The 21,315-nt window shown below is 41.3% G+C and overlaps 5 protein-coding genes across 11 annotated transcripts; 2 read left to right on the top strand and 3 right to left on the bottom strand.

Annotated features, from left to right (window-relative positions):
* Positions 1 to 492: 492 nt before the first annotated feature.
* LOC124200213 (piwi-like protein Siwi) lies at positions 493 to 5,821 on the bottom strand. 3 transcript variants are annotated; one of them, XM_046596374.1, is made up of 18 exons: positions 5,568 to 5,662; positions 5,430 to 5,495; positions 4,427 to 4,589; positions 4,000 to 4,366; positions 3,730 to 3,938; positions 3,568 to 3,669; positions 3,411 to 3,506; positions 3,192 to 3,347; positions 2,817 to 3,118; positions 2,644 to 2,752; positions 2,445 to 2,589; positions 2,242 to 2,383; positions 2,009 to 2,174; positions 1,815 to 1,937; positions 1,569 to 1,744; positions 1,389 to 1,503; positions 979 to 1,308; positions 493 to 912 (listed from the first exon to the last, which is right to left on the bottom strand). In XM_046596374.1, exons 3-18 carry the CDS (start codon positions 4,553 to 4,555, stop codon positions 796 to 798), a joined length of 2,784 nt encoding a protein of 927 aa, XP_046452330.1. In that variant the 5' UTR covers positions 4,556 to 4,589; positions 5,430 to 5,495; positions 5,568 to 5,662; the 3' UTR covers positions 493 to 795. The 3 variants fall into 3 exon arrangements, with proteins under 3 accessions (XP_046452330.1, XP_046452329.1, XP_046452331.1); XM_046596373.1 differs by lacking the exon at positions 5,430 to 5,495 and having other exon boundaries at positions 5,568 to 5,821; XM_046596375.1 differs by lacking the exon at positions 5,430 to 5,495 and having other exon boundaries at positions 4,427 to 4,592; positions 5,568 to 5,665.
* Positions 5,822 to 6,297: 476 nt separating this feature from the next.
* Positions 6,298 to 15,136, bottom strand: LOC124200211 (transcription elongation factor SPT6-like). 2 transcript variants are annotated; one of them, XM_046596371.1, is made up of 22 exons: positions 14,999 to 15,136; positions 14,864 to 14,933; positions 14,687 to 14,771; positions 14,417 to 14,619; positions 14,247 to 14,349; positions 13,986 to 14,175; positions 13,688 to 13,925; positions 13,469 to 13,609; positions 12,120 to 13,403; positions 11,567 to 12,052; positions 11,183 to 11,497; positions 10,906 to 11,121; positions 10,530 to 10,844; positions 9,305 to 10,460; positions 9,033 to 9,233; positions 8,899 to 8,970; positions 7,754 to 8,832; positions 7,578 to 7,691; positions 7,415 to 7,513; positions 7,244 to 7,351; positions 6,635 to 7,182; positions 6,298 to 6,563 (listed from the first exon to the last, which is right to left on the bottom strand). In XM_046596371.1, exons 2-22 carry the CDS (start codon positions 14,900 to 14,902, stop codon positions 6,479 to 6,481), a joined length of 7,077 nt encoding a protein of 2,358 aa, XP_046452327.1. In that variant the 5' UTR covers positions 14,903 to 14,933; positions 14,999 to 15,136; the 3' UTR covers positions 6,298 to 6,478. The 2 variants fall into 2 exon arrangements, with proteins under 2 accessions (XP_046452327.1, XP_046452328.1); XM_046596372.1 differs by having other exon boundaries at positions 14,417 to 14,616.
* Positions 15,137 to 15,222: 86 nt separating this feature from the next.
* On the top strand, positions 15,223 to 16,729 carry LOC124200227. Of its 4 annotated transcripts, none has more exons than XM_046596400.1 (7): positions 15,223 to 15,369; positions 15,513 to 15,693; positions 15,760 to 15,903; positions 15,968 to 16,057; positions 16,126 to 16,278; positions 16,349 to 16,368; positions 16,460 to 16,729. In XM_046596400.1, exons 2-7 carry the CDS (start codon positions 15,554 to 15,556, stop codon positions 16,663 to 16,665), a joined length of 753 nt encoding a protein of 250 aa, XP_046452356.1. In that variant the 5' UTR covers positions 15,223 to 15,369; positions 15,513 to 15,553; the 3' UTR covers positions 16,666 to 16,729. The 4 variants fall into 4 exon arrangements, with proteins under 4 accessions (XP_046452356.1, XP_046452358.1, XP_046452355.1 ...); XM_046596402.1 differs by having other exon boundaries at positions 15,223 to 15,373; positions 16,132 to 16,278; XM_046596399.1 differs by having other exon boundaries at positions 15,223 to 15,373.
* Positions 16,730 to 16,839: 110 nt separating this feature from the next.
* LOC124200216 (gametogenetin-binding protein 2-like) lies at positions 16,840 to 20,008 on the top strand. Its single transcript, XM_046596379.1, has 10 exons — positions 16,840 to 16,998; positions 17,228 to 17,339; positions 17,403 to 17,593; positions 17,670 to 17,813; positions 17,880 to 17,966; positions 18,032 to 18,160; positions 18,223 to 18,426; positions 18,496 to 19,172; positions 19,277 to 19,470; positions 19,539 to 20,008. The coding sequence occupies exons 2-10, from the start codon at positions 17,250 to 17,252 to the stop codon at positions 19,716 to 19,718; spliced, it is 1,896 nt and encodes a 631-aa protein (XP_046452335.1). The 5' UTR covers positions 16,840 to 16,998; positions 17,228 to 17,249; the 3' UTR covers positions 19,719 to 20,008.
* On the bottom strand, positions 19,991 to 20,995 carry LOC124200229 (39S ribosomal protein L18, mitochondrial-like). Its single transcript, XM_046596404.1, has 3 exons — positions 20,710 to 20,995; positions 20,270 to 20,498; positions 19,991 to 20,196 (listed from the first exon to the last, which is right to left on the bottom strand). Exons 1-3 carry the CDS (start codon positions 20,916 to 20,918, stop codon positions 20,059 to 20,061), a joined length of 576 nt encoding a protein of 191 aa, XP_046452360.1. The 5' UTR covers positions 20,919 to 20,995; the 3' UTR covers positions 19,991 to 20,058.
* Between the last annotated feature and the right edge of the window lie 320 nt (positions 20,996 to 21,315).

Here is a 21,315-nt window from a genome sequence, read left to right as displayed (position 1 = left end):
TTGTTACGTAAATATTATTTTATCGTGTTTTTAAAAAGCTTCAAGTTATGAAATCAAGTCATTTTATAGTATTGAAATAATTTTTATAAACGATTTAGTTCGCTGTGGGACGATTGAGATCCCTTGGTTACAAAAGAGACAGCCGCATGGTGTCTCTAGTGGACAATTAGCAATTCAATGACTTGCGAGTTCTTTTGGCTTTTGCGGACCTGAAAGTTGACTATCGAGGAAGCCCAGACGATCCTGCCCAGACGTACCCTTGTTGGCCTTGCAGGCCTGCATTCTTCTCGATACAGCTGTCAGCTTGACCACGCCTGCCAAGCAGCGATGCCACATTCTTTTGTTTTCCTCAGTGCTTTCGAAACACCTAATGTGCTATGTGCATTGCACACGTAGAGCTTTTCCGTCAATGCCATCTCAACGCGAATTCCATTGCAACTCATGTTTATTTCATCATATAAAAACTCACCACACGAAAGTCAATAAATCTACTTCATTTAAAAACAAAGGTTTATTACTCATTCCTTGATTACATACAACATGGCACAAAGGGGCGTTCATTATCACACTTCTGACATGGCCCATGAAGGTGAAACAGAAAAAAAAATTGCATGAAAAACACTTCCATTGTCGATATCCGCCATTGCAAACAAACTCAAGAAAAATATTTTTGGCGTCATTCGAAAATCGTGCGAGTGAGGCATGTCTCGTCGTCTTTTAGTTTTTTTCTTATGAGTGAACAAATTAATACGTTAAAAATGACAAAACTTAGGGAGAAAATAAATGAAAGGTAATTCAAAGGTAATAAGGAAGTCGATTCAGTCCTTCATGCGGTTGCGTCATCATTGATTCACCAACAAGGTACGCCAACTTGTGCGCATACTGGATGGGCGCTGGAATACGCAGGGTACCCTTAAATGAACAAATTGGTTAAATTCAATTCTGAATAAAATAGACAATAAAAATAAAAAAACTTACAGGCCAATTGTAGTAAAGATGGGTAAGAGCATAAGCCAGTCGCTGGTGAATATCAGGGGCGATTCCAGTGTCATCTTCAATAACATTGTAGCTGGTGGGAGAAACGGTACCTTGCGTAACTTTTTGAGACACCAGGAAGAAGTCGAATCTCTCATTGAGCGTCACTTTATTGTCGACAACCGTGCCGCAAGGAGGGTTGCTCGCTCCACGTTGTCCCATGGCGAAAAATCGCGTGTTGATCCGCTTGCTTACGACAATGAACGCAATGGGTGGATTATACACACCAGTCCCGAGGTAATTTGTTCGAGCACCAGCATCGGAACAAGCCTCCTACTCAAGCCAAAAAATGATAATTGTATAGAAAAACGAGCCTCAAAATCTTCCCACAGACCGTCACTCATCATTATTACCCTCAGTGCCGCCACTTCCGTATCCTTCAGTCGCGCAATGTCTCCAGCACCGACACCGTCACGGTAGACAATGATTTTTTCCGGCAATGTTTTTTCGTTCATGATGTAATAAGATCTAATTGTGCGAATGAAAAAGAGATATTATTTTGCACGGAACAAAGAAAGCATAATAAAACATACTTGAGTGCGCCAAAGAGATGATCTTTGAAGCTGGGTGAAATTTCTTCATTGTTTTCATGAATTTTCACAGAAGAATAGTAACGCGAGAAGGTCGGGTTGATGGATGCAACAAATGCACCGACAGCTTTTCTTTGACGTGCATCGTGGTACGTATCATAGCCGATAACCATCCATTTCTACATTCAATAATAGCCAAAAGATAAATTAAGAATTCAAGAAGCAAACGTCTCGATCGAGAAAAGTTACCGTCTGGGGGACTGCAACTCTCCAAGGTTCCGCACCCAACTTCGAAGCAACTTGAATCATAACTTTGGTGGCGATTGACATGAGCTTACCGGGCTGTCCCTTGATATTTCTTCCCGTTATCACCTGTGCAAGAAGATCAAATCTAGTTAAACAATCATGAAGATGCCAACTACGATTCCCTTTCAAACGGATACCTGAGATGGAATGCCGAATTCTGAGATCGTCATCTTCTTGATTGAAGCATACGTATCTGCTCGTGCAGCACGCAACACGCAAAAAATAAGGCTGAATTGCTTTCGACCACATTCCGCTCGAATAGCCTCGACGTAGTTTGACGTACGGTCCATTTGCATATTAATACTATTATTGAAAATCGTAATTTAAGAATGAATTGAATATTAAATATATTAGAAAAATGGTCGCATACTATTCAGGTTGCGGGATGTTAAAACCCTGTTGAGCTCCAACTTGCTTCATCATATTAACGAAGGGTGTGATTTCTTGCATCATTGCTGACGGCGTAAATACAACCCAATCCTGTAATTCCACAGACACACACATCCTGGATCCTAAATCGATTAATAATTGATTAGTACTCGGATTCGTCATTTAATGTAAAGTATAACTTACGCTGAATATTACGACTCCAGTCTCCTTCTTGTGTTGGAAAACTGTTACCACCCTGTTGAATCGTTTGAGCAGGAATAATACGCGCATTGCAAGAGACAATATTTTTTGCAAAGTCGAGACCCCAACTGTTAAGCTCTTCTTGAATCTGTTAGAACATATCATTAATAGATTGTAATAAGTCATATTTAACCACACTCACCTTTGGATTATCGGCCAGTCGTTTGCGGAACTTCATGAGGGCATCAACACGTTTATCTGGCATAACTCGCGTAATATTACCGACATCCTTCATCAAATTGAAATTCTTCCTAAAAATTGAGAAATGATTAAGTAAAATTATTATCAATACTGAATGCTCGAGTTAATGTATACTTTTGATCATCGCTGAGACCCGTCATGCCGCACAGTTCTGGAATGAGGTACACTGGTTGGTCGTCGCCTCGATTTTTATCTCGTCGTGAAGGGAGTGAAACTAACATTGGCTGGGAAGCATTCCTCACCGAGAGGCTATAACGCGTCTGGTAATATTCCATGTACGAAATATCACGGTCTTCTTTGCGCAGGTGGAAGGTTGATCTGGGGTTTTTGGTGAAGTCGACATCGTCAATTCGGTAAGTTTTTTTGTTGTAATGCGTCATGACAACTTTTCCTAGCAGTTCCGCCTTACACAGTGCCTAAAGCAGCAATTTAAAATAAAATTGTTAGGTTAAAAATCGTCTTTTAAAAATTCAGTTACAAATTGCATACCTGAATATCACCCCCAGATTGACGCAATCTATCCATAACATCTAAGGCAGTATCTCGACGCAAAACTTTATGGATGATCTCTACACCAAGAAGAAATCCATCCTCGTGATGTCGGATAGTAGTCAGGTAGCCGGGCCATACGTTCAAGAAATGTTGCTACAAGACGAACCAAAAACATAAGTAAAATAATTTCTGGAAATTATAAAAGAAAATCCTTACCGGAATTTCAGTCAAGGCTGCCGGGTCATAATAATCGCGTTTCCACATAGTCAAATTAAGCATGCCAAGGCAACGGCGTAAAATAATGTTCATGACCTACAGAAAAATATAACCAATAATTAGAAAACTACTTGAGTGTAATTAAAAATAAATATACCGAAGTGTAGGTAGCGTCTTCTTTGTGAATTTCTCCGACAAGACGGAAACTGACCATAACATCAGAATCGTCCGAGACGCGTTTGGAATGCAGTTCCAGTGGCTGTATAGAAAAGTGTCAATGAAAAGAGCGAATTGCGACAACAATGAAGTGAAATTATACCTGTGCTAGACGAGTAACATTATACAGTAGAGTGCCGTCGAAAAGATACTTGCCGAGCACATTTTCGTGAACACGGATGAGGGCTTTACGAACACCAATATGATCAACATCAGGAGTGAAATCAACACGATACTGAAGCAAGTGCATATCTGGCCTCTTGATAAGCTCAAAATAATTCGAAGTCACTGGCAGAGGACTTCCCGTTTTTCCTTAAAAAAAGTAATTTGAAATATTAACAAATTCCGAATGTCAATTTTTTCGAAAAATTACCTAATTTAACAAATTCAGCCGAAGGGCGAGTATAAATCTGCACATCCCTCTGTTCTCGTCCACGGCTAGCACCCCGTCCCATGCTAGCAGCAGCATCCCCAGAGGCCCTTGGGGCTACTACACCTGGTGGGGGTGCGCGAGCGGAAGGAACCTGTGGAGGTGCAGCTGGACCACCACGAGGGGCCAATGAAGCTCGTCCACCCCCAGGGACACTTGGACCATAAGATGGTTCTTGAGGCGTATCTCTACTTGAGGAGCCACTTGTAGCTCGACCCCCAGATCCAGATGTGTTAGTGAATGAAGATGGTGGTCCATGACCTCGGCCTTCGGATTCCTGTGTCATACCTCCTCTTGACCGTCCAGCCAACTATTCATGGAAAAAGAATTAATTGTCACAAATTCTTAGAAGAAATATTCATTTAAGTACGTGTGGTGGCTGGGTTGAATAGGGCGCGATTCCATGTTGCTGAGCCAAGTCAGGTCTCCTTGTCGTTTCTACTTCATCTCCACGACCTCTACCACGTGAACGACCTCGTGCACGACCAGCAGGATCCATTTTCCGATGTCGATTTTCACTTCAAAAATAAAACCTAGAAATTTAAAACAAAATTTAAACAATATTTTCATTTTGTCACAAACCACCAATTCAGAAATAAATTTCCTGTTGACTAAATGAATGCGAGCAAAGTTCTTAGATCATAATAGTTTCTATCAATCATATCTAAAAACAGAAAATACAGGATTCTTTAGATAATGAAAATAATTTCATTCCTGCAAATCAATGGCGTAATTTTTAAGAAAAAAGTCCCTAAGATCTCGATCGAAAATGAAAATCAAGGAACACAGAAACGAAAAACATGAATGGGCGACCAAAATAGAAATTTAAAAATAGACCTTTCAATTCTCATATTTCACGAGAAACACAAGTCACTGACAGAAATACAAAACTGAAAAATTCTATTCAACCCATTAGCGTAATGTTTCTTGACGTCCCGATGCCCTGATCACTAGTGTTTAGTTACATCCCATCTGACGGTTCAGAGAAAATCCCCCTGAAGGTATATAGTACCCTAGTTTTGAGGGCAAATAGTGGAAACCATTATAGCCTAAGGCTAGTATGACGAATACACCTTTACAGACACAATCAAAATCTTAAAGACAATTTATCTAAATCTTACTTGAATCTTGATAAAAATTTGAAAAAAAAATTAACAATTAAATGTGACAAGAGAGAAAACAAAAAGCAAAAACGAGAAGCAAAACTTGAGAGTGAAATCAGATTGCAATGATTAAAATAGATAAACACAGAAACAAATAGCAATTAATCAAACACCAAATTCAGCCATTTTGGTATGCCAAAAAGAAAGGGTTGGGAAAAATGAGCCATGCCGGTTCAGACGATTAAATTGACAGCATGTGTTTGTTATTACCCCTAGTCGCTAGGCGAGTGTGCAAAATCTGTTCAATCGTTTTCAGAGTCCACGTAACAAATGCATCTATGTTGGTGTTTCAATCACCACAAACCATGAATGGGTTGAACACAAAATGAAATAAAAAATAGTCATTACCCTCAAGACTCCAATTTCGTTTTCCAATTTCACCTTTTCACACTTGCAGATAATTCACTCGTGAGCTCAAGACCTCGCGCTGAGAAATGCCGCGAGTTTGGCAAGTACATGACGGCGAAGGAAATATCTGCTGGAGGCCTTTCCAGCGTTGCCGGATTTAATCGAAGAATATTTTGAAATTTGAAAAAAAAACATCAATGAAAATATGAAATGACCCAATCTATCCACTTGCTTCTGTGGTCTCCCTGTGACATAAAACATAAAACACACTTATAAAAAAATAACAGGAAATGTAAATAATTTTAAAAATTCGAATGCTCATAACGTAAATAGAGAATTTCTGAATTGATTTTTATTTCCGATAGGGGGTTCTCGTACTTCTCGATTACTTCAGATTTACCTACATATCAACCCCCCCCCCCTTTTTGGTGACCTCCAAAAATAAGGGGGAAATTTTCCGGCTACGCCCAGAGCAGTCAATCAAGTAAAATTCAGAATAACGCAACTCTACCCCCTAACCTTGACACATACGAAAATCCCCTCAACCTCCACGTCTGCAACTTGGGGGGCGAGCGCGTGCATCAAATAATCAAGGTTACAAATCGCTTCACTGGCATGTGTGAAGCGCTAGTATTTTGGTGGCTATTTGCTTGCTATCACAATTTTTTATACAAAATTGTTTTATGTGACAATGATATACCAATAAAAATCAAAATCTTAATGAGCATTATTGCAAGTGCAAATACGTGTCCTTTGTATTCAATTATCAAGTATCAAAATTTTGCCCGAACTCAGTACGATACTAGTGATGATTTTCGCAAAGCCAGGTTAGAGAGATGATTAAGAACGAAAACAAAAAATGAGCAAAGGGAACAGAGAAAATTCAACGTTAGGGGTTAATTATTAGCACGTCACTCGTCGTAGAGTGGAGTGGCATCACCCATTTCCATCTGTCGTGGACTGCGACCACCTGCGCGGGAGCTTCTTCGACCATCACTACAAAATCAAATGAAAACAGTTACATAAAACACATTTTAAAATAAATAAATTCAGAATTAAAATTATACCCAGATCTCGGTGTTGTTCCAGGTGCAGTGGTAGACGAACCCCAATCATCATCTCCTCTAGAAGCAGAAGCTTTGGAGGTCGCGTCAGTGTCCCAGGAATCCCCTGAAGGTGCAACACTTCTACTAGATCGTGACCCGCGATCTCCACCACCACTCTTTCCAGTAACCGAAGACCAGGAATCGGCAGCAGCTCCCCAATCATCGTCGTTGGATTTGCTAGCACTAGGAGTTGCTCTGCCACCTGCTACGGGAGGCGCAGGAGCTCCCCAATCATCGTCATTTGACTTGCTGGCACTTGGTGTTGATCTACTGCCTCCTCGAGGAGGTGCTGGAGCTCCCCAGTCATCATCATTTGATTTTCCAGCACTCGGTGTTGCTCTGCCTCTAGGAGCTGCATTAGCACCCGTAGCCCATGGACTGCTGCTGCTGGTGGCGGAAGGTGTTCCCCAATCATCATCGGCAAGCGCGGTACTGGATCGGGAGCGACTGCCTCCCCCGCTACTGCCTCCATTGGGACAATCTCTTGACATGTGCCCTTCTTCATTACACTAAAGTACAAAGAAAAATATTAGATATCAGGAAATCAACAACTAAATTAAATAAACTCACCTTAAAGCAAGTATTCCTTCCACCACCGCTACCTCCTCCTCTTCCTCCTCCTCTACCCCTGGTGGAAGGCTTGGGACATTCTCTCGACATGTGCCCGTCTTCATTACACTATAAGAAAATATTTTCAAATAAGTTTCCAGGGCAAAAATAAAAAATTAACACGTCGTTTACATTATAACAGGACACGGTTCCTCCTCCTCTTCCTCCACCTCCTCTACCCCTGGTGGAAGGCTTGGGGCATTCTCTCGACATGTGTCCGTCTTCATTGCACTACATTTTAAGGTTCAAATTGATTACTACGATACAATTTAAAAAGTAAAAGAAATAAAATTACATTATAACACGTCGCAGTGCTTCCTCCTCTTCCTCCTCCTCTTCCTCCTCCTCTACCACCTCCCCTGGTAGAAGGCTTGGGGCATTCTCTAGACATGTGACCTTCTTCATTGCACTAGGATTTCAAAACAGATTCGTGATAAATATTATATGATACGAAAGAAGCAAGAAAATTACATTAAAGCAGGGTCTTCCTCCTCCTCCTCTGCCGCCACCAGCGCCTCCTCTAGAGCCATACGATCCCCCGCCTCCTCCTCTAGAGCTGTAAGACGATCCTCCACTGTTAACTACGGCGCTCCATGGATCATCCGATTTGCTGGCACTAGGCGTTGTGGTCTTGGAGCTGCTTCCACTGGCCCAGGTATCAGCTGCTGATGACCAATCATCACCGCCACCACCAGATGAACTAGCGGCCGGTGCAGCTCTCGGAGTTGTTGGCTTGCTACTAGTTCCAGATGCCCAGGCATCGGCTTCTGAACCCCAGTCGTCGTTGGCTGATGATGTTGCTGCACCGCTACGAGGTGTAGTTGTAGCAGGTGGGGCAGCTGGTGTATCACTTGGTATACCCCAATCGTCGACTGGAGCGGGTTGGCTGACGGCAGGAGCACCGGATCTGGATCCACCCCGTGAAGAAGTTCTTCCACCTCTTGATTGGGGAGCAGCATTTGCGCCAGTTGCCCAGGGACTGCTTGAACTGGTAGAGCCTCCCCAATCATCTCCTTTGTTAGCGCTTGGAGTTGTCCTTCCCTTAGAGCTTGCCCAAGCATCAGCTTTGGCTCCCCAGTCATCACCACCTCCAGATTTGGGAGCAGAAGTGGACTTGGGAGTAGACGGATTGGATGTAGATCCCCAGCCGGAATTCCAATCATCCGCCGCAGCAGCGTTACCACTGGTTGGCGTTTTGCTGGGTGCGCCCCAATCATCCGTGCTGGTTCCTGCTCGGCTTGCACTTGGTGTTGTTCTTCCACGAGGAGCTGAACTTCCGCCCGATGCCCACGCATCAGCGCTAGCTCCCCAATCATCATTAGAGGCGCCACTACTTGATGCAGGTCTTGTATTAGGCGTCGTTTTCGCAGCAGTTCGATTGGATGTAACGGAACCCCAGGCGTTGGTTGCAGCGTTCCAGTCATCAGGTTCGCTGCTGGCGGGTGCTGCAGAACGAGATGTAGAGGTCTTTGAACCATTAGCGGTGCTTCCCAGTCCCCAATCATCGACAGGAGCATCCCACGATTCGGTTGCGGCACCTCTGGATGAACCTGATATAACGAGAAATAAAAAAATGGTCAAAACAAATAGCCATTTAGCAGATTAATTAAAATTACTTTGAGAACTGGGTCGATTAGATCCACTAGATTGACGGTTGAATGGTGACGCATGATTTTGCGATCCATATCCTATCAACGAACATTAAAAGTTTAGAACGAAAAATGACATCGAATTCCACCTGATCATTTACCTCTGTGAGCAGTTGGGGCAGCAGGAGTCCTGAACGTGCCCTGAGAACCCCCTGCCGAAGGAGCGGCGTTTGTTGCAGGTGTGCCCGAATACCGTGGAGTTTGAGGTTGGTGTGGGGTTGTGGCAAACGGAGTCATAAACGGAGTTGTTCCCGAAGGTGTGTATGGAGTGTTAGCTGGATAACCGAATGGGGTAGGTGTTCCTACAATTTAAAAATGTAAAACAAAAATAAGTTTGAGTTGATAAATCGTGACATAAATATTTGTTTTTTACCTTGGAAGTGTGCAGCCTGACTAAGGGAGTGAAGCATATTGGCTGGGATCGATTGAGCCACTCGCTGAAGAGTCTCTGGATTAACATTGGGAGTAGTTCCAGTCCCACCGTAGCCGGGTGTACGGGAAGAACTAGCGTGATGGCCGCCGCCGACGCCACCACCACGCGATGAAGGAGTGCCAGGAACGGGATCTCTAAAATGTTCTTTGAACCATCGGAATAGAGACGCTAAACTGTCGTGGACATGTCCTCGGAAGCGGAATCCCTCCGGCGTGACAGTAATATATTCATGTTTAGACGTTGTCCGTGGCAAGTAGGTGAGCATAAATTTCCCCGGAAAGTCGCGTGAAGCCGTAACAAAGTAATGGATCTTTGCAGGATTTTTCTTTTTGTCATCCTTGATCACTTCGTCGGCGCGTTCACGCTCTTTTCCTGCTGTATAATTCTCTTCTGGAATGCCTAAATCGCGGAAATAGCGGAAGGCATACAAATCTCGGGCGTGTCCAGCCATTGGATTGATGTGACGAGCAATGATTTCGTCCAAATCTTCAAACTCCTCGTCGTTGATCATAAGAGATTGGCCGAGGCTGAAAGCATTTTCTTTGCCTTCTTCTCTGACGTCGACGTGCTGACAAATGCCTTCGCCAACTTTCCAAGTGACTGTCAAGTGATTCGTTCCTTTGCTGGATGGTCGAACAATGACTTCACCTTGATCCATTGACGTCATAAGCTTCTCTGCTTCTTTGAACCCAATGTTCTTGAAAGAAGGATGAACAATAACACGTTTTGTGTAGCTTTGACGATGCTTGAGCTTTTTGGAATCCTCTTCTGCCTTTAAGATAGCTTCTTCGGCTGGTGTATCGTAGTAAGCGTCCTTTGGCGGGCGCCATTCACCATTTCTGTCCATCAAATCGGAAGATTTAGATGTTGCCACTACGGAAAAGCGTTCGACGTCGATCTTAGTAATGCGACAATGGATCGTCTGTCCTGGACGGACACGTTCTTCCGGATTCGTTACTTCAGAATCAGAGAGGCACTTCATTGGAAGAAATCCAGACAGTCCATTCTCCAAGCGGATACGAACACCGATCGCCTGACCACTGCAAGATCCAGCATCAAAATGATTCCAAACTTCTGACAGATCAGTGAAATCATTCTATAAAAATAAATCAATAAATTACTGGGATTGAAGACAAATTTGAAATGTAAGTCACAACAATTTTACCTGCAGACAAAACGGGCATTGCCACAAGCCAGTAGTATCGTTTCTGTTTGGATTGGCTCTGTCCAGTTCTTCTCGCTTGGGTTTACGATGTTGGAAGCCTGTGACGGTTGCCAAGACCAGTTTGCCGATGAAAAAGGTTTGCGGAGTTTCTTTGGTAACCATGTTGAAGATATCTTCAGGTGATGGTTGCTGATATGACGGCCGACCATCCTTGTAGCGATGGTTTAGTTCAGATCGAATGTCATACAAAGTAATTCGTTTGTTGCCGAAACCTTGTCTCTCCAGCTCATCAGCAAAGGCATCCAAATCTAAATCCTGTCAAAGACAATTAAACGTAAAATCAACTCTTACAGACTGCGACAAATGTTGAGCATACTTTCAGTCGCTCGGGAGCTTCGAGAATCTCTTCAACAGCACCAGCAGGGTTGGCATCTTCATCATCGTACTCAAGAGCATCAACAGCCATTTTACGGGCCCATTCGTAGGTTTCCGGATGGACACGAGAACCATCTAGCACTTCGACGTACGACTCGGTACTGTCCCCCAGCGAATTTGTGTCAATTTTAATGAAACCAGCGCAGTTTATGAAAACCTATAAACAAATTGATTTAGAAGATTGTCTTTACAAAATTGTAGCAATGTAGTTAATTTACCTTTGGACCCATGTGACAAGCAGTAACCAACTGGGTTCGATTTTCTAGTCTCTGGTTGTTTTGCTTCAGGATTTTGATCAAAGCTTGACCTTTTCTTGGTCCGAGACCGCATATGAACTGCACTAAATTGGCCGTGTGCGGGTAGTTAATGGCGCGATTGATGTCAACACCAACTTCATTTGTTCGGTTCACAAATTCAAGATAGAGGCCTTCCAAAAGTTCTTCTTTGGATAGTTGATCTTGCATAGAATGATATTTAAGACAGACGATTTCTTCGTCGGTGTTGCACAGTTGAGAGTATTCAATAAGAGGGTCCTTAATAATAAAAAAAAAACGTTTAACTGAATTCAAGTTAAAAATGAATGTAGTTTATGAAAAATGTACCTGTAAGCCTCTGGCAATGCTGATGGCTTCGCGCAACAACAGCGGATATTCACGGAATTCGGTTTCTGCCCGAGTCGAATTTGCAAACACTTTAGCCAAACTGTTATCCACAAGTTCGACATTGATCGTTGGCCACTGTTCATCCTCGACTAGCTGAGCAGTTATTGCTCGCAAATCTTCAACCAGCATCGTGGCTTCTCGAGACTCAGCACTCACGGCGATCACATGTGGCTTCTTACTGAAGATAAAATTCCTTAACATATTGAGGTCCCTCTCTTTGCCGGTACGATCCATCTCCTTCCAAGCATTTTTGCGCTTCAGAATGTGTTCCAGACGAATGTGATCGGAACACTCACCATCGACGTTGATCAAACAACCAAAAGCTGCTTGATCGAGATCTGCTACATAGCTGAGACCCATGACTCTGATACCATTTTTTGTGTCCCAATCCTCTTCGTCATCGAAGTCGACTTTGTAAGGGGCAACCTATATAATAATTATAAAATGGTTTTTTAATTAAATAGAAAGAACATTGTGTCAGAATCAAACATACCTTGAGCCAGTTGTATAATTGTTGGCAGCATGCTCTCATAACAAATTCTCGGGCTTCGTTCAACAGCTTTGCCTTGAGTTCTTTGACCAGCGCTGGGAACACAAATTTACTGAGGGCAAGATCGATAATCTCATTACGCAGATCATTCCATTCCTGTACAAGTTTGCTGAATTCGTCCCGGGTAAATAGTGCCTTTATCTCGTCAACGTAACTGGCAGTAGTGGCTCCTTCAATTTTCGTTTGGAAGACAATGGTTAGCAACTTGTCTTGCTCAGCGACCACCAGTCGGAGGAATTGATCATCGACTAAATCGCGCACCGGCTTATCTTTAAGGAATTTGATGGGATAAAGGTTGTGATTCTCGTCGATTTCCTTCAAACCTTGCTTCGTAGGGATGACATCAATACGAGCGCGTTCAAAGAAGGATTCACGGACGCACTGACGAACCAAAGGTTCTTTAGCGATTTGTACAGCCAACATGTAGTTTGCCGCTTTGAGAACTTCAGTAGCAGTCGGAAATTTGGGCGAGACATATTCGAGGGCAACATCGAACGGCTCTGTTGAGGTTTGATCAACTTCGTGTCGTTGGTAATTGTCGCGCATGTTCTCGGCGAACTGCTCCGGAGATAAACCGTATTTCCTTAGCAAGCCATCAAGACCAGCTCTGGCGCAAAGAGAGTACAAGTCACTTCGCTTAGCTTGTTTGATTGAAGATTCCTCGTCGACATTCACATCATCTGGGTCGCGCAAATCTTCACCCAAATCGTCGACATCCATAGGTTCACCGTCTTCGTTCAATCTTCGCCTGGCTGCTGAGCTTCGCCGTTCTTTGGCTTCTTCTCTTGCCCTTCGACGATGTTCTTCTTGCATGGCAGGTACATCATTGCCGTAATAGAGGGTGAAGTGATTGTAAACGTCGCTCAACTCTTCAATGGATTGGACCATTCTCAATCTATCTGTGTCTTCATCTTTAAGAACACGCACGTTCTCAGGAATAGATTCTGTCAAATTTTGCGTAAGCTTCTCCGATTGGTATTTTTGCATTTTCTTGAAGAGTCGCATCATGTTTTTTTTACGTGTCTGCAGTTGGGTCCATTTTTCATCAAACTTGTAAACTCTCCAAAGGTCATTTACGCTCAATTCTGGTAGGACGTATTCTTTACGATAGAAGGCTATAAAAGGAACTTCGAAGTGTTGATTGCGAATGAATTCAAGAGCTTTACGAATCTTTTCGACAGTCTGAGGTCCCTTAATCACCTTTTCCCGTCCATCTGCGGTACCGTCCTTTACGGTTTCAAAAGGGACTTGAGAAATTGACTTGCATGAAGTAAAATTAAAGCTGTTTTTACCTGATTTGAAATGGACGCTTTGGAAAAAGCATGCTTGTAAATCCACTCGGCTTCTAAGTCCAATTCGGCAGAACCTTCTTCGACAGAAGTAATTGGAACGTTTCGGAGTTGCATGCGTTCTGGCATATCAGTTTTTCGAATCTGTTAAATTAATGAATTAAAAATTAGAAACAAAACGCAAAAGTATATAAAAAAAAAGCAAGAACAAGACGAAAGCACCTTTTCGTCGAAATCAGTAAAATGACCCCGTTCAAGTTCACTAGGTTCGTAGACATCGTAGATAGTTTTTCGTTGTGACTTCTTTTTCACAACAACACCAGTCTTTTTGCGAGTCTTCCTTATTCCTTCTTCATCCTCATATTCTTCTTCCTCATCGTCTTCATATTCTTCACCTTCTTGGTTGAAATCTTCGTAATCAAAGTCAACCCCAAAAATATCTTGGGCTTCTTGCAAAGCTCTGAGAAAACCAAAGTCGTTAGGAATACGTAAGTTCGATAAAAAAAAAGTATTGACTTACGCGTCAGTGTAAATTGCTTTTCTTTTTTTCTTCTTTCCATGAATAGGCTGACCTTCGGCGTCTACGATGAAATCACCAATATCTTCCTCGTCTTCATCTTCCTCATCAGAGTATTTATCTAAATTTTCATCTTCATCTCTTTCTTGTCTGACTCTACTGGCAGCTCTTCTGCTATCTTCTCCATCTGAACCTAAAGTTGAAACATTCAATTATGTATGTAGTAAAAGCTAGTATTATGTAGTAAAATTAACTGAAATTTACCCTCAAATAGCTCATTTGCAATAGCATCTCTCCCTCTTTCTTGTCCTTCTTCATCAGATTCATCGTCAACAATCCTTTTGACTCTGACAAAAGTTTTCTTACGCTGAGAAGGGAATAAATCATTTATAATATGAATGAAGGCTTTTAAATTAAATTACACATGTATTTACCTTCATTTTGATGCCCAAGTTTTCTTCAATGAGCTCAAAATCCTCTTCACTGAGTCGGTCATCCAATTCATCGTCATCATCGTCTCTTTTTCTTTTGGTACCACCAGAGGTTTCATTATCACTTCCACTGCTGCTACTATCGTCTTCAATTGGGTTGTCGTCAATCAAGTCCCCTAATTCCTCTTGCATTTGTTCATCATCTTCTGTTGGAACAGTTTATCCAAAAAGCTCAACATCGTGAAAATTATGGCAAATTAATCAGCACAATACCTTCTTCGTCATCATCACTATCGACAGCCGCAGCTTTCATCTTTTTAAGTTTTGATTTTTCCTTTTCTGTCAATTCCTCCTCCTCCTGACATACAGAAAAACATTTTTATATGACCAAAAATTTACCGAAAACGTTTTTATAATCAGTGCAAACTGACGAATAAATCATTCCCATACCTCACTTTCTTCAGCTTCCGAGTCGATAAAATCAGCCATGGTTTTGGGTTAGAAAACTACCTCAAAATACCTGAAAATCATATAATTCTAAATTCATCACATTAACACCATTTGAAAATCCTTAAAATTTCATACTTAACAATTATTAAAAGAGTGTTCATAGGAAGAAAACCGATAAATGCTGCCGATGCTACACGTTATTACAACAACTTCGAAGGTCCGAGACGAACAACTGAGCATCGTCTGTGCGGGCTTAGCCGGTATACATTTCAACAGGTTTGCGATAGATGTCTCATGCAAAGTAGTTTTAACAACCTCGCTAGATGGTAGTCATAGTGGTAAGCCAATACATGCTTTCCCACACTTTAGTGTTTCCCATTCTGAAGTTCTGCTGTATTTACATACACGATCACCAAAAAGCAGAAATTTATTCCGGATTCTTCTCTCTTGAATTTGATTCCTGGAAGGCTGGAATATTCCTCGAACGAGCAAACGACGAAGATCTCGTAGGTACCGTTTGTAATTTTTTGCAGAGATTATAGTCCATAAACGGTGTGATAAAATTCTAGAATTTTCGGTGATCGTCCGTCAATATTTTAAGAGTTTCAGCACAAATAAATAAAAGTTCGACTTCGAATGTATTTCACAGATTCACAATCGAGTTCGACAGCGAATCCTACTGCGTAAACAATGTTTACATCCGGATTCAAATTACCAGTAACCTCTAGTAGTCCCCACAACAGTGTGGTTTCTCCAACTCACAATACATGGAATCAACATCCACCGGAATCAATGCCTTGGGGTCCTTTACCACAGCACAGAGTTACAAGGTTGTGAGGAAATTTGTATCTATTTATTTATTCATTTTAGAACCAACATTTCAATGTTATTTTTAGGTTTTCAGGTGAATTAGACACACAATCGTCATGCACTGCAGTTTCAAATGAACCAATGTTACTTTGGAACACCCCTCAGGAAAACTGGAAATTAATGCCATTAGCTTCACCCATAAAAAGAAAAATTGAAGATCCTTGTGAAGAGTAAGTGCAGGGATAGAAATTGTTTTGTTCAAATTTTGCATTTAATAACTGTATGTTTTTATAGACAAGTTAGAAAACAGCTTATAACTGAAGACAAAATTTCTGCACACTTGAGTCAACTTCAAATAGGATGCCCCACAGTGGAACATACCAAGTGAGTTGGTTGCTGTGTTCAATGTAAATGTACTCAGATTTGTTCTCAAAATGCTAATATGTTTTAAGCTGTAGATTAGATAATATGGAAGAGGATAGTACACCCACCACAACCTGTTTAGAAGGTTTAAAAATTGATTCCTGCTCCAAGTTAGTGCTTTCCGAAGAAATTCTTAACTTCCAGCGCGAAAATAGCATCCCTGCATCTCTTCTTGAAAACTTGTACGTTTTTAACAAATTCATTTCTTTAATTGATACAAGCCTTTAAAACATTTTATTTTTGTTATTGCAGTAACAAACCTTCAATGGCAGGTTTGTATTTAATAATGTTTTTCAAAAAAATTTTATTATTTATTTAATTAACAATCTTGTTTTATTCAATTGACTTAAAAAAAACGATAAGTTGTTTTATGGCAGCCGAGGAACACTGTTCACCAGCTCGTTACCAGTTCAACAGAAGAACAGTCTTGCAGGGCGGCTTTAGAAGAAAATCCTTCTAATGGCTTGGAGCTTCACGAAGACGAAAGCAACAACAATGAGCCAATTGATAACTTTAACTTAAATGAGATGGCTAGCCAATCGGATCTCGAAATGGATGATGATCTCTAATCACATTTTTATTTTTTGAATTTGTATGTTAATTTTGATAAAATAAAGCGTTTTTGTCGGTGAATTTATTTTGAGTACAATTTTTTTTATTTTAAACAGTATTATATGCTATTTGTCACTTAATAATCAACTTTTAAAATGTCTCACTCGACCAGAATCGCTATGCGCTAATTTGTTGCGTACAGCGTACCCGTCGGTCCGCCGATTAGAAACACCCCACATAGACTCAGATATTTTTCGGCCGAAAAAGACCCGACCTGTCTGTTTTCTCAAGTCTAGTTCGAGGCCGTTATTTTTATTTAGGTCTAATTTCCCCTTCATAGTTGATCAAGTGTAAGCGATTATTTACTGTTCCTTCTTCTGTCGCATGTTCTTTGCGGCACATGTTTGCATTAAAATCATAAAGAATTGCGTGTGTCAGTAACAACTTATCTCTTATGAAAGTGTCGACGTATTCGAAATTGATTGCTGATAACAGCTCTATCATAAAAGCCGCCGAAACATAATCATCTCTTTTGGAGGAAAGCTTTCAAACATTCTTATAGTTTATTTTGTTTTGCAGTTTTTGGTACATTACTGGAACGATGGCCAGATTAATTTCTCTCTACCGGGATGATGCCCCATCACCTTTAGGCAGGAGGGAACTCCCTCTTCCATTTGATGAAAATATTTCTGTAAGTCTCACTTTTTGAATTGTGTTAAATCAGTTAAACTAATTGTCTTTATGTTTATGATAGATGGTGATGAAGTTGCCTGAATTGAATTTGACCCGTTTACCTTCTTGCTTGAAAGGCTCTGAGAATGATGCATTTGTAGACAAACGAAAGTTGCTGACAGTAGCAGAGATGAATGATTCCATGAAAGTCTCTAGCCAGGAAGTGTTAGAGCTTATTGGGCCCAATGTCCCATGTGTTGGTTGCAGGAGAAGGTATGATTCTGTTCAAGAATTTACTTATTCTATGCCATACTGTGTTAGACAAACTGACAGATTTTTAAAAATTTAGTGTTGAGAGACTGTTTCATGAACTTGTAGCATCTGGACAAGATGCCTTGTATCCTGTTACATTATCTCCAAGTGGTTCTTTGGGGCTAGCTCCTGAGGTTATATCTTCTTCATCTAAGCTTTTTATCTTGTTAAAGTATTATGGGTATGTTTGTTGCATTATTAAACATAACACTGAGAACTAGTATTAATATTTTTTAACGACATACAGGAGCCGACTTAGCACAATGGCCGAGTCAATTACGACCAAGTCCCGTCAAAATCGAAGATGTCCATTGCACTCGTTAGACGCGCATAGGTTTGTGGTTTATTTTTCAGGATAGTTGGAAACATATGAATAAGTGTGTCGCTTTGTTTTTGCAGAGCTCGGCCTTCTGGTGTGAATTGGCGCCCACTGTGGGATTCAATGGCTCAGGAATGCAGGGAAGAGTTGACCTTGGTGGAAGCCAATACTCTACTTGATACATTAGAGGCATATCTCCAGAAGCACCGGTAAATTTACTCTCCGTTTTGTCGTGTACGAAAAACATTCATATTCACTTTTGTTACGATAGATTTTGTCCAGAATGTCGTCTAAAGGTTCTGCGAGCATACAGTCTTCTGGTAGGAGAGGTAGAGCCTACAGAAGAAAAGGGTTACAAGCCTCTTTTATATCTCGGTCTAAAATGCTGTCCGGCAGAAAAACATATTCATGTCCAGTGCAATGCAGATTTGATGTCTTTGCTTATCGCCAGGGCTGAACCTGAACTTGTTGGAAGGTAACCAAATTTTATTCTTCCAAAGGTGTCAGTAGAGCAAAAAGAAAACTGACTAAATTTTTTGTCTAGTTTCCGTCGAGAGAGACATGCTAAGACGATGGAAGTTGCTCAGGAAGAAGTTGTGACTTGCGTGGGAATTTGCTTGCTAGAACGGCTTCAGAGAGTCGCGCAGAGGCTGCGAGAAGAGGAGCAGATGGTGGATATGCTGCAGTTTGCGTCCTTGCAGGCGTTGCGTCGATCATTTGAAATGGCTGTGGAATCTAAACGAGGAGTCTCTCAGCTTGAACTACTGTGTGAAGAGCTTAGCCGTGAAGAGGCTGCTCAGAAGCAACGGAAAGAAGCAAAGAAGCAGAAGCGTAAGAAGCGGCGTGGAAAGAAAGATAGTATTTCAAGTTCCGACAACATTTGTCGAAGCGAAAAAGATTACGACAATGAAGATGATGTGGAGGAAGATGCCGATGAAGAGGTTCTTCCAGCCCTTGTTCCCCCACCGCCAACTTGTCATCGTTCTATTATGGAATCGAGCCGGTCGCCCAGTCGTGAAAACTGTCCTTGCTCGGCTTCTGACGCCAAGCATTCCAGCGGCCCTGGACAAGCTCCTTTCGCAGCACAGCCATCTTTCGTAAATGGTCGCTCTCGCAAGTGCCCACAAGAATCTGGATACTCTTCAACCAACTCGAGCAATTTGACTACCCCGGAAGGATCTGACGTTGCGTGTACTGAAGGACTTTGTAACCACCATTCAGGTTAGTTTATTTATTTCGTTGTTTTTTTTTATTTCGTTTTTTTTTACACAGCCTAATGTTCTCTTCTTATATTTTCTTCTGGATCTTCTGAATTTCTTTTGTAGGTTCTCCTGTGCAGTGTCGTCCAAGCCCGAGTCCAGTCCCTGAAGGCCTTTCAGAAGACCACTGTAACTGCGGTGATATCGAATACGAAAATCCTGAAACGAGAGCTAATTTGAGCCGTGTCAGTAGATGTCCCATTCATATCAGATTACGTGAAAACTGTCGTAACGGTCGAAGTCTGCAACAAATGCTCGAAGTAACTTTTTTTAAGCTTTTAAATATTTTATACGTTTGTACATTGTTGTTTTTGTTTTTTAAAATCAGGAATGGCACGTAAATTCAGATGACGATGACGAAGGTGAAGAGGGATTTATTCCGTTGGAAGAAGTGCAAGCGTTTCGCAAGCAACAACAACATTATAACGAACAACGTCGCCAGCTACGAAATGACTTACGCCTAAAGTTTGATCAGCTTTGTGGGCGTGTCCAGAATCAGTCCCAATAGATTCAAGAAAAGAAAAATGGAGCGTAGCCCGTTCGTGCCTCTCGCCTTCGTTGGTTATCACAAATAAAAAAAAAATGAGAGGCATTGTTGGCGTTGTTTATGGGCAAATAAACGAGTGCGTTCATCACGAATTCGCGCTCCCTCCATATTTTTTTCAACGAATGTTTTTTCTCTTCATTCGTTTTCTTTACAGTTCATGTCTTTATGAGGCACTCTTAGTATGCCCTATTCGTTTTTCTGTATTTGTCATTTGCTAACACTGGGGACAAATGTACTATTCAAATCAGAAACTTTATTGCATTTAATTTAAACTTTTAATTTTTTATGACATCTATTTTGTTTATCTCGACTGTGTTTCTTCATAAACTTTCGTAGGATCTTCTTTCACCTCGCGACTCCAGTGACGGTGCGGAAGGAATTGCTCCGGTTCTTTAAGGGCGATACCTCCTTTTTCAATGTTTTTTAAAACTAGAGTAATCTGAAATAAAAATTAAAAAATAAATAAAACATCAAAAAGTAAGTGACTATTATAGAAGTGTGATGAAACTCACTTTTGGAGAAGTCTGTTTTAAGTCATAGTCTGAATTTACTTCCAGTAAACCAAATTCCAGACAACGTTGGGCAAGAACTTTGCCTACAATTGCTGCAGCCACAGAGTCTGAAGTACTTCTCAAAAACTGCTTGATTGCCCACTCTTTAGTTGATGCTGTAACAACTTTGCTTCCTTCAAAGTGTTCGATATAAGCATTCCAATGTTTGTTTGACTGCTCAATAACAAGCCTGAGAACAGATTAAAAACAAATGCTATTAAAACATGAATTTCAATAGAAAAACTAAGAAATCATCAAATTAAATCAGAATTTTTTCTTGACATTGAAACAGATCAAACTCAACCACAGAGGGAATTCAAGATGAGCCTCTTCAATTTTGCGCAGTGAATTGTCATCATTGATGTAATATTTAAAAATTCTTTACTCAAAAATAAATATACCTGTGCCAATAGTTTACGGGTTTCTTGTCGAGCACATAACCTGATGGTTTAGGGGCAATTCTTAACCTCTCTAAATTTCTGGGATTTCTGTTGTAGATGAAAGGAAGGAAAGAATTGTTTGGTCCTTCAAGTAAAGCTTCATTACCAGAAGAATATGTTCTTTTGATTAAAGAAAATAAACTGGTATTTCTAATCCTTGCTTCCAACATGTTTCTGTTTCCCGTTTCTGGCGTTTCACCGACGCACGCTATAATCGGCTGGTTTTGGATTTTAGCAGCCGAAAACTTGTGCGGAACATTGCGGAACTTCAGTCGTGCCTTCGAGCTTCGACTCTTTGAGGCCTGAGCGGTTCATTCAATCATAGCCTACTTTATTATAGGAAGCCCAAAGGAAGGATATCTCTCGCGTGTTGGAAAAGTGAAGCCTACTTTGCTCACCTTTCCTCCGATTTCGCATCTTCCAAGTGGACCCAGGGGGGCCATCTGGTGAGCGAAATAATGACACGCCCTCCGAAATTTCGAATGTTATGGTTTGGGGAGATTACCCTGTAATTTATGAAGGCTCCATTAATATGTTGCCGTGAGGGATTTCATGACACTGTTACAT

This window comes from Daphnia pulex, chromosome 8 (genome assembly GCF_021134715.1).
Source record: "Daphnia pulex isolate KAP4 chromosome 8, ASM2113471v1".
Classification (NCBI taxonomy): domain Eukaryota; kingdom Metazoa; phylum Arthropoda; class Branchiopoda; order Diplostraca; family Daphniidae; genus Daphnia; species Daphnia pulex.
This window is presented reverse-complemented; position numbering and strand designations above follow the sequence as displayed.